Source organism: Staurois parvus, unplaced genomic scaffold (genome assembly GCF_062004578.1).
Source record: "Staurois parvus isolate SC_StPar_1 unplaced genomic scaffold, SC_StPar_1.0 ptg000137l, whole genome shotgun sequence".
NCBI lineage: Eukaryota > Metazoa > Chordata > Amphibia > Anura > Ranidae > Staurois > Staurois parvus.
In genome coordinates this window covers 12843360-12855402 of record NW_028317933.1, presented here as the reverse complement: position 1 = coordinate 12855402, position 12043 = coordinate 12843360, and the positions used below count along the sequence as shown (strand labels likewise).

At 43.0% G+C, this 12043-nt stretch overlaps 1 protein-coding gene across 4 annotated transcripts in view; it reads left to right on the top strand.

Moving 5' to 3' along the window:
- RPRD1B (regulation of nuclear pre-mRNA domain containing 1B) overlaps positions 1-7114 on the top strand; it is a 123094-nt gene extending 115980 nt beyond the window's left edge. For all 4 annotated transcript variants that reach the window (XM_089673368.1, XM_089673370.1, XM_089673369.1 and 1 more), the window contains one exon: positions 6494-7114. In XM_089673368.1, the coding sequence (XP_089529494.1) occupies positions 6494-6643 (150 nt within the window). In that variant the 3' untranslated portion in view covers positions 6644-7114. The remainder of the gene's footprint in view (positions 1-6493) is intronic.
- The last annotated feature ends 4929 nt before the right edge of the window (positions 7115-12043 follow it).

Sequence of the window (12043 nt, the reverse complement as noted above, 5' to 3'; positions counted from 1 at the left end):
ATTTCTTCCCGTCAGTGAAAAACTGTCTGCTTGTTTGAGGTAGGAGCAGACAGATTACACTGACAGCATGCAGGATCCTGCTGATCCCTGGTGCATTGCTTTCCAGGCTCCTAAAATAAAAAATTGTAAATACACATATTTTTTTTTTTACCTGCAAAAATGTGCATTTATTTTTTGTTAGAACACAGAGAGAACCTTTACTTTCACTTTAAATGCAGCTAGTTGTCTTTATAGCTGAGGTTCAGGCAGTCAGTGAGCAGTGAGGCAGGCTGTCAGCACAGGACCTGGAAGATTGCTGCTTTCCATGTAGTAGTGCAGCACTACAGCAAATGTCACTTTCCCCAGCAGTCTCTCGGGTATGAAATATCCATATTTACAATGGTCCAACCTGGACCAATGTAAATATGTATTTCACATCGTACCTGGAGTTTGGCTTTATATTTCCACAGTTTGCTGTGTCATTCTGCAAACACAGATATCACCGTCCCTGCGGTGGCTGCCTGACATCCATTCTAGTCTGTATTATATTCTCACGGTCAGGTTGGAACAATTTATTTTTTATGTGTTCCCTGCTAGGCAATCAACATTAGTGATGCATTATGCTTCTCTGAGCAATATTTCCTCTATTAGTCACTCGTTCTATCAATTCTCCTCCCTGGATTTCCATGTATTCCCACCACACTCATCAGATAAAGCTATTTGTCCTACCCAGAGCAGTGCAAAATGAGCTTTGTATGATTCAGTCCACCCCTGGTCTATCTAGGTCTGCCGAGCAGATATCGAGTGCTGCCGTACTTTAGTTATATTGGCATCGCAACAGGCAGGGGCGGACTGACCATTTGGAAACTCGGACACTGCCCGAGGGCCCGGGGTCAGTAGGGGGCCCCATGAGATGCCCCTGGTACCTTTTTCATAGGCTTTTTTGAGTTTGGGCAAAGACACAGGGGCCCCATGATCCCCTACTACCCCAGGGGCCCCATGAGTTGTCAGTCCGCCCCTGGCAACAGGTATTCAGAACTGGTCTTTATTCATCACTATTCCACCTGTAAATCTATCATTAGAATTTCTCTTTATTTATTACTACCACTTGAGCTCTTGAGGACTTTTTGCTATAAAACATGTCCAGTAAAAAAAAAATGCAAAAATCAAATTTAGTCATAAATTTCTGCCAAAATGTATTCTGCGACATGTCTTTGCTAAAAAAAAAACCAATACGTGTAAATTAATTGGTTTACGTGAAAGTTATAGCATCTACAAATGGCGGGAAAGATACTGGGATTTTTAGGGGTTTTTTTATACGAATTATGGCGGCGATCAGGGACTTATGGCGGCGATCAGGGACTTATGGCAGCGACCAGCGACTTATGGCGGGACTGCGGCGGACATTTTGACATTGGGGGGTACTGACTTGGGGTCACTGACATCCCCAAAAACACTAATACAGTGATCAGTGCAAAAAAAAAAAACTGACACTGTTCTAATGGCAATGGGGAGGAAGGGGTTAACTTTATTTTGCAGGGAAGGGTTATAGGAGTGAGGGGAGTGTTTTACTAGGGGGCGGGGGTGTGTGCTGGGCGGGACAAGGCTGATCGAGAAAGAAAAACTGTTCTTTCTCGATCAGCTCATCCTCGAGCTGTCAGGGAAGTGACAGACAGCACAGCTACTGCAGCTGTGCTCTCTGTCACTATTTGCCGCTGATCGTCGGGACATAGCCGCTAAGGAGCGGCTGTGACCCGGCGACTGACATTTGCGGTCTTAAAATGTGGTTCTGCCTGTGAGTGCCGCCCTGCCGCCGTACATGTACAGTGGCTGGGCGGCATGCGGTTAAAAATCAGACTCTATTCCTTCCTGTCTCCTTCGATCCCTAGGAGCGGTGGAACATTTTCAAACAAGGAAATACATCATTTCCTGGAAATCGTATATGGTATTGGGAATTCACAAAGGTTATGTAAAGTCCAGATGGATGTTGCAGCACATATTTCTTTAATTTTTCCACTCCTGATTTGATGTAGGGCCGAGCAGTGGGCTTAGCTATTATAATGAGCAGATCCAGGCTTGATGTCATTGCAATGGATGATTAAAGGGTGTGGGGGCTTTTTAACTGAGACATTTTATAAACATGGCTCGGCTTGTGCAGAGTACCTGACATGGATGAGATCTGTAGCAAAGTATGTCTTGAATTTTTGCACGCCAGCAATAATTTGTGTCAGTTGATGAGTTATGAATTGTCTCATCACCATTAAGGATTGCGCTCCAGCAGTTGATAGGCAGTATGTTGGACGGCTGAAATGTGTTCCCCTTGCAGCTATGTTTTTCATTTTCATCTCTGTTGGGAATAGATAGAAGTAATTCAGGTTGCCATTCAGAGCAAATAGGGTCAGTTTGGCACTATAAACCAGGCATATTGAACAGAAAAGACACATACAGGGGCCTCCTATAAACTCTGCCATGCAAAAATACATACATAACACAAATACCGATACACTAAAGTACCGTATTTTCCGGCATATAAGACGACTGGGCGTATAAGATGACCCCCTACTTTTCCTGTTAAAATGTAGTGTTTGGGCTATACGCGCCGTATAAGACTACCCCTCTTCCAGTGCACACCAGTGGGAGGAATAGTGCCCCATCATTGGTGTCAGTGGGAGGAATAGTGCCCCATCATTGGTGTCAGAGCGACAAATCATGCCCCATCATTGGTGTCAGTGGGAGGAATAGCACCCCACCATTGGTGTCAGTGGGAGGAATCGCGCCCCATCATTGGTGTCAGTGGGAGGAATCGTGCCCCATCATTGGTGTCAGTGGGAGGAATCGTGCCCCATCATTGGTATCAGTGGCAGGAATAGTGCCCCGTCATTAGTATCAGTGGGGGGAATAGTGCCCCATCTTTGGTGTCAGTGGGAGGAATCGTGCCCCATCATTGGTGTCAGTGGGGGGGCGGGGGAATAGTGCCCCATTGTTGGTGTCAGTGGGGGGGGGGGGAATAGTGCCCCATTGTTGGTGTCAGTGGGGGGGGGGGAATAGTGCCCCATTGTTGGTGTCAGTGGGGGGGGGGGAATAGTGCCCCATCGTTAGTGTCAGTGGGGGGGGGGATAGTGCCCCATTGTTGGTGTCAGTGGGGGGGGGGAGGAATAATGCCCCATCATTGGTATCAGTGACACCAATGATGGGGCACTATTCCTCCCAATGACACCAATTACACCTGTTCTAGTATGGTGCTGCTGCAGTCAGCATATGTGGTTGCAGCAGCACCTCTGCACGGCACACTTACCGGCCGCTCCTTCACTCGATTTTCGCGGGGCTGCTCAGCTCCGCCTCCTCACCGGTGATTGGCCGCCTGTGTGCCTTTCCTGAGCTACAGTTCTGGCAACCAATCACCGGTGAGGAGGCGGAGCCGAGCAGCCGCACGAACATCCAGTGGCCGAACCGAATGAAGGAGCAGCCGCGCTTCCTGGACCGGATCGTCGCGGGACCGGAGCCAGGTAAGAGACAGCAGCCCCTGCTCACCCCTGTACTTAGTGTCCCTTCCGTTGGAAGGGGGGGCAGCGGCGGCACCGTGCCGCCCCCCTAAAAAGTGTCAGCATGCCGTATACCGGCGTATAAGACGGCCCCCGACTTTTGAGAAGATTTTCAAGGGGTAAAAAGTCGTCTTATACGCCGAAAAATACGGTATATGTATCCTCAATAACTAAAATCTCATATAAGCTTTAACCTGGAATTTCAAAAGGCATTTTCAATATTCCTAAATGTGCAGCTTTCATTAAAATAATAGTGATCCTGCCATGAAGGTCAATTTTCATTCAGTGAGTGTTCACATCTATGGTAACCACTTCAGCTGCGGAAGGTTTTACCTCCTTCATGACCAGGCCATTTATTGCTATTTAGCACTGCGCTAGTTTAACTGGTAATTGTGCGGTCATGCAGCGCTGTACCCATACAAAATATATATAATTTTTTTCGCACAATAGGGCTTTCTTTTGGTGTTAATTGATCACCACTGAGTTTTTAATATTTTTTTTTTTTATTAAACTAAAGGCGGTTTTAAACCAGCTAGAAAACAGCGATAGTGAATTAGAATCACTTGCAGAATTGAGCGATAGTGATTTGTGGGGAAATTCGGCATCAGACATTGACATTATTAAATTTATTAATATTATATTATTATTTTTTATAATTATTATATTTAAAATTTTGTGTGTTTATCATACCTGTTTACTAAACTCTTGTTTGGACAGATTTAAGTGAATTATTCCTAAGAATTACAGGTCTACAATATAAAACAACAAATTTCCTTGCAAAACAATGTACCGCTTTGACATTCAAAAATATTTTTTACTTTCTGCTATAAAACATATCAAAAAAAATTTTGTTTATAAAAATCAAATTTCTTACAAAATTTAGGTCAAAATGTATTTTGCTACTTGGTAAAAATTCCCAATAATTGTATATTGATAGGTTTGTGCGAAATTTATGGCGTCTACAAACTATCGGATATATGCTGCAATTTTTATTTCTTTAATACTAGTAATGGCAGTGATCAGCGACTGTGATACTGTGATTTCATAGTCGCTAGACAATCTGACACTAACTGATACTGGATGAGAACGGACTGACACTGACATCAGTGACACTAATACAGTGATCAGTGATAATACTATACATTGTCACTGTACTAATGACACTGGCTGGGAAGGGGTTACCATCTCGGGGTAATCAAGGGGTTAAGTGTGTTCCTAACAAGTGTTAATGTGTGTATTATGTGCTGCTTTATACTAAACATCTTTGTTTCCTCTGTACAGAGCTCTGTGTTGATTGTCAGCACAGGGCTCTGGGTTGTGATTGGAGACAGCTTATCAGCAGGTTCTGGCCATGAATCATTGGCCAGGACCTGTTGACAAAATCTCGCTGTGTCCAATCACAGTGGGAGTTGGCGGGCGAGAGCTTGCAAGTTCTCCCTGTGCCTGGAAGAGTCCAGCATCATACAGGTTTGGCGTGTCAGATGTCTGGCATTTTCAGAAGGGGGTCGGCTGTGCCAGCCTTGTATTTCTCTTATGACTAGTTTACTTAAAGCTGTCTAGGAGAGAAAAGACTGAAGTCACAAATACACACAGAACAACCAAATCTATCTAATTCTGTTAGCATTTTGCTTCATAAACCATCCACATTGTGCCTGGTTAAATAAGTTTATTTTGTAACGAATTACAGATATTCTGTTGAGGGCTAAACTTTCCTAACTTCAAAAAAACAAAAGATGTGAACATGAAAATTCACGCAGAGATGCAGTCTGGTTTGGGGATCTCAAAATGAAGGGTCGAAATATAGTGAAACCTAAGAATTTTCACCTTGGAGATAATCTCTAATGGCTAAGAAAACCTGTACTCAACTGTGAGGGTGGGTTTGGAGGCTTACATGGGCAGTGTACAATTGGAGTCTACTTTTTAGGGCATCTGAGGGAGAATAAAATCTCCATTGGGAGACAAACGTGGCTTATGATTCTGATACCCAAGATAAGAGTTCCTCCATTCTCTTGATATCATTCACTAGATCAGTGGTCTGTCTCCATTTGCTTGCCTTTAACGGACCTTGGGGCACTATTTCATCCACTGACACCAACAGTGGGGCACAATTCCTCTCAAGGACTCCCAACGATAGGGCACAATTCCGTCTGTCGACACCAACGATGAGGCATAATTCCATCCATTGATACCAACGATGAGGCATAATTCCATCCATTGATACCAACGATGAGGCATAATTCTATCCATTGATACCAACGATGAGGCATACTTCCATCCCTTGATACCAACGATGAACCACTATTCCTTCCACTGTCACCAACAATGGGGCACTATTCCTCCCACTGACAACAACGAAAGGGCACAATTCCTGCCACTGACAACAACGAAAGGGCACAATTCCTCAAACTGACAACAACAATGTGGCACTAATCCTTCCACTGACACTGTTTGGGCACTAGTCCTCCCACTGGCACCAAAGGTAGGGCATTGATTACTCCCACTGGCCCTCCTAAAGTCTGAAAGACCGTAAACTGTCTCTGTGTTTAGAAAGTTTGGATACCCTTGCACTAGTTGTATCCATGTTATCAATGAGGATGGTGCAAGTGGTTTCCAGAGAGATGGTATAAATTATCTACCTCGTGAAAGGAAAGGCCTCAGATGAAAGGCTTCAGGATCAGCCTACCTAAAACTGAAAATGTCTATTTGATCCATTCTGTGCTTTACTGGATTCCACTACTGTGATACATACTGTCACTAGATAAAGCCCACAAGGTCCTCTCCATCCCAAACATTGTACTGCCTCCAGTTCTAACTGACTGTTGAAATGCTCATCAGCTAGAATGTGTTATCCATAAAATGTATTATATGGCAAATAAATTAAGTGTATTCTGTTGTGTAGAACACATTTTAGCAAATATCAAAACTACTATTAAAGTTTTAATTTCTGGTATCTCTGGATTTTTGTTTTGCAGGAGTACAAACAGAAGCTTGCCCGTGTAACGCAGGTCCGGAAAGAGTTGAAGTCTCATATACAGAGCCTGCCTGACCTGTCACTACTTCCCAATGTTACAGGTGGACTGGCACCTCTTCCTTCTGCCGGGGATCTATTCTCTACTGATTAGGAGCAACCTTTTGTTTGATCCACTCCTTTATCCACCGGCACCCAACCCTAAACACCAGCAGAGGAGGAGGAGTGGAGTCTTACAGGGCTCAGAGAGACTGGAACTTGATCCTTTTTGAATCATAACCCTATTGCCCTCGAATGGTGGTGACTACAAGCCAGTACTCTATCTCTTTCCCTAGTAGTGTCTTAGTGTCAGCTGCTAATGGACAAGGCCAAGAGGGTATTTGCTGGGCTCCCACCATCATCTTCTTCTTTTTTTTTTTTTTTTTTATTTTAATTTTTTTTAGAGACTCGTTTATGATGTGTGCACAGAGTATGCTTCTTGATTAACTTGTTTGGCAGCTTCTCTTTCCTGGTCCAACCAGGAGATGGAGGAATGAATTTTGTGTTCAGGTGCAGCATGGCTAATCTCCTTGTAATGTGCTGCTGGTCAGAGGTAATACACAATATAGTGTGTCTCATTTCTGAAGTGTGTCTGAGAGTTTGTATACCGTCCATATACATTTCAGTAGGGTTGCACCAACACCGGTTTTTATCGGCAAGTACCGATACTTGTGCTGAAGTACACGCTTATGCCCATTACCGATACCTTTGCAGTGTCATTTGAGCCCATATGAAAAGAATAGGTTCAAATCGCAATGCAAAGAATCACGTGGGATATGAACAGGAATGCTGTGCGACTCCTGTCCAAACTGCATGTGGTTTCCCGCACTGCTCCTGTGTGAACCCAGGCTAAAGTCACTATAACAAGCCTGTGTTCACACAGGAGCAGTGCGGGAAACCAAATGTGATTCAGACAGGAATCGCACTTCATTCCTGTTCAAATCATATGTGATTCTTTGCAGTGCGATTTGGGCCCATTCATTCTCTATGCGCTCAAATTGCGTTGCAAAGGTATTGATTTCAGATATATGAACTTGTCTTGCGATTTTGAACTGACAAATTGCATTGGTTTGAATGGGGCTAAAGCCGAGCTTAAGCCTAACTTCTAAAATCATAATTTGTTTTTGTGAGTTCTCTTACCAACTAACAAGATTTGTCATGCCTGTAAGATATACAGTACTGTGCAAAAGTCTTAGGCAGGTGTGAAAAACATTGCAAGTGAAGAAAGCTTTCAGAAATCAAAGTGTTCATAGCTTATTAATTCACAAAATGGTAAGTAAAGGTACAGAATAGAAATCCAAGTCAATATTTGGTGTGATCACTCTTTGCCTTCAAAACAGTGTCAATTCTTCAGTTATTCTAGGTACACTTGCACATGATTTTTGAAAGAACTCGACAGGTAGGTTGCTCCAAACATCTTGGAGAACTAAACACAGATCTTCTGTGGTTGTAGGCTGCCTCAAATTCTTCTGTCTCTTCATGTAATTCCAGACAGACTCGATGTGGAGATCAGGGCTCTGTGGGGGCCAAACCATTACTTCAAGGACTTCTTGTTCTTCATTACACTGAAGATAGTTCTTAATGACATTGGATGTATGTTTGGGGGTCGTTGTTCTGCTGAAGAATAAATTTGGGACCAATCACATGCCTACCTTGATGGTATGGCACAATGGATAATTATCTGCTTGTATTTATCAGCATTGCACTGTGTGAATGGACCCGCAGCCTCATTTTCCTGGGGCCTGTGATGCATCCCAGGAGGTTGCAGGGAAGGGAGGGTGGGTGAGAGTGGGCACCTGCCAAAACAAGCTACCCACTCCCTGAAAAAGAAAAAAAAGTTCCGGGGGGGGCGAGTGGACCTTTCTTTTTTAGGTGAACTTGCGCTTTAGGCTGTATTCACACTTGAGCAATATGTAGTTTGATTCTCGAAGCTCCAAAAACACTCGAAAATTTTTTTTTTTTTAAAAATTGTTCACTATGGTGCCTGTTCAGGTGTGAACAGGCACCATAGAGAGCAATTGATTTTTAAAATTTGAACGTTTTTCGAGCTTCAAGCTGCAAATTGTCCAAGTGTGAATGCAGCCTTAAAGTACAGTAAAAGTAGTGTCCAATCAGAAACTATCCTTCACGCACACACACACACGCGTTAACAACCCTCTGCTTCTCTTGTCCTCATAGTGGATGGTATTTAGTTTTTCACATCTTATGCTTTAATGTGAAACTCCTGTTTTTAATAAAAAAAAAAAAAACCTGACATCTCAAGGTCAGCCATGTTCATTAGAAGGTTCTGTAGATATTAATATAGACCTTGCCTGTATTTTCTGAAAAGACTGCTAAGTGGGAGGTTCTGCCTTCATTATAATTGCACAATTGGCTTTGGTTCTGTTACAAGGAATGCTATGGCCTCGGTATCATTTTGTTTACATGCTATTTAAAATGCTTGCAGCAATGAAATTTCTGTTGCCTGAGCTACCTGAAATTTGTCCCCAAGCTCTGTGCAGATAGAGCCAATCTCATGTAGATGAATGAGAAATTTGGAAAGCTCTGTGTTGGGTACTGTTGCGTTTTTGAAAATGAAAGCTGCCTGCAGACTGAGATGAGAGGGAATTTTTTTTCTAACAATAAATTACAGCAACCTTAAATGCATTTTTATTTAAATCTCAATTCCAGGCAAAGGACTAAATGTACAGATGAAATACATACATGAGTGCTGCTTTACCTACCAAAGGATTCTTATTTTTGTCCATCAATCCTTAGGCGCTCCTAACAGCATGTTCTTTGTTAGCCTAAAAGAGAACTGTAGCACGCTTTGTGCTCCTCTCATCCAGTCTGAGCTATGCTGTACAAGGACTTCAAACAGGTGAAACCAAGTCAAATTCAGGTACTTACACTAGTTAAATTTAGGAAAGATGCTTTTATTAAAACATTAATAAGTACAAAACAAAGTATTTCTAAAACATTGTTAGGCTTGTTTCACATGAACGTTCTAATCAGGTCCGCATGTCCGTTTTTTTTTTTTGGCAGACCTGATCAGACCCTCTATTCACCCCTATGGACCGGTGGGTGTAAACAGATTTGTGTTCATTTACACCTGCATTCCTCCAATCCAATCCAGTCCCCAATACAGTGTTGAGGCAGATCGGAGGGCAGTCAGGTGTAAGACCCTCTATTCACCCTATGGACCGGTGGGTGTAAACAGATTTGTGTTCATTTACACCTGCATATTTCCAATCTAATCCGGTTCCCAATACAGTGTTGAGGCAGATCGGAGGGCAGTCAGGTGTAAGACCCTCTATTCACCCCTATGGACCATTGGGTGTAAACAGATTTGTTTTCATTTACACCTGCATACCTCCAATCCAGTCCCCAATACAGTGTTGAGGCAGATCGGAGGGCAGTCAGGTGTAAACAGATTGCAGAGCAGAGTGAGCTTAGTTAGTACAGCTTCTATGAATGGAGTTAGGGGATGGAAAGGGCAGCCATAGTCAGCAAGTTTGACATGTGCCTGTGACAGATGCAGTTGCTCATATTAACCCCCTACAGCATTGGAAGATTACAGCTGTGGGGTACTTGGGGGGTGGAGGGGTTGGGCAGAGGATTGAAGATTTGAAAGAACACAGCAGTTACCAACACATGGGACACTCACCATTCATGAAAGTACTATCCCTGGTCCTGATTTAAAAAATAACTAAACTTCAGCTTTAGCATCCTCAAACTAAAAACTTCAATAAAATTTGCTGCAAGCTTTGCAAATGCTATTTAAAATCTTGCTGTGCATGCTGTTCCTATACAACCTGAAGCTCATGTGAACAAGGCCTTAAAGTGGAAGTTCAGTCAAAATCTAACGAAGGCTAAACCAAGTCTATCTAACCCTCTAAAGAAAATATCTCTATACTTAACTGTTCTGACAGTGGTGTCCTCTGTGTACAGGTGAGATCGCCAACAATGGCTGCAAATGCCTGGGAGATGTCACTCATAGGTTTTCTATGTTACATCTGTTGTCGGCTGTCCCTCCTCTTAAACAGCTGTCGCTGACAACTGATCATGGGACCAGACCAGAGCAGCTTCAGTAAAGGTAAGTATAGTAAGTATCTTTACAGGGTTAGGTAGAATAGACTAGGACTTTGGTCCTTCAAGCTGGTCATAATGGAAGGTCTTGTGCCATGTGTGGATACACAGATCTTTGGGGATTTGTACGTCACATCACCTTAAATTATCATCAAGTCACAGCTGCTGGGTCAGGACCTCACTCAGCCCTTTGCTTTCCTTCCATGACAATAAATCAAAAGCAGTATATAAAAAGGTGCTTTAATTATGTGCCTCTCTAAGCATGTGTATCTGAATTATCCATGACTGTTTATTATTCCAATATAAAGCATGGAAGACCTCTGACAATATAGTGCAATTAAATCAAACAATTCTGCCTAGCTATGGAAGCAGGATTAAGCAGCTACATATTTGCTTTAATTGACTAGTTTATGTTTGCACTCCTGCAGCATAATAGTCACATGGAGACCATGACCCCATGGAGTATACAAAGGTCTGCCTGTTTAGCCACAATCAGGAGTGGATGCTCGAGGGTCCTTTGTCATCTGTTTGCAATATAGAAGGTATGGCACTAATGAAATAACTAAGGACAATGCACAAGGCGCTCAGAGAAATGCTGGAAATGGTGTTGCTATGGTAACCCATTAAAGGAACACTTAACTTGATATGAAAACGAATCTAATGTGAAGCACATTCAGAAATTTCCGTAAACCTATGTGTGCATTTGCAGATTTGTGAGGGCCCTAATATGCTGTGAAATTGTGTTTTTGTCATGTTTTAGTCTTTGGAATTGCTTGCCCCGTACAAAAGAAAAACAGGCGTGTTCTCTACATATCCTTCCACCATTATTACATATAGATGGAAAGTTAAATTGTTTAAATAATTCTTTGCTAGGTGGGACTTGATATGAACTGGTTTCCATTCAGTGGTGAAAGTATAATACCCATGCTTGTTAAACTTAAAGCTGAACTCTGGGCAAGAAAACGTCCATTTAAATATATCTCCTATTAGCCACAAAGCATATATATTCACTTTTTATGCACGAAGTGCCTTTGTAAGCACAGTTATTTCCTTGTAAAAGTAATGGTGATATCAAGGCCTGGACAAGGGTTTGACGGGAGGGGCAGCTGCCCCGGGTCCATTGGTAGGATGGGTCATCCCATTACTGCGCGATCCAGCTCAGTGGCTGGCAACCAGAAGCTTTGTCTGCTCTGACAAGTACTGCTGTCACACCATGCTCGATTAAGCCCTATCACACACCTATAGCTGACATGAAAAACACAGTGCATGCGCAACTACCTTCTAGCTGCCAGAAGGCAAGTGATTGGCCACGTATATGCAGTGCACTCCACATGCCAACCAAGTACAGCCAGCGCAAAAGAGCAAAGAATGAGCACAGGGTAATACACCCATTCTATGCCATGCATTAGCAGTGGGGGCACAATTCTGATTCCCTGCCGTTGGTGCT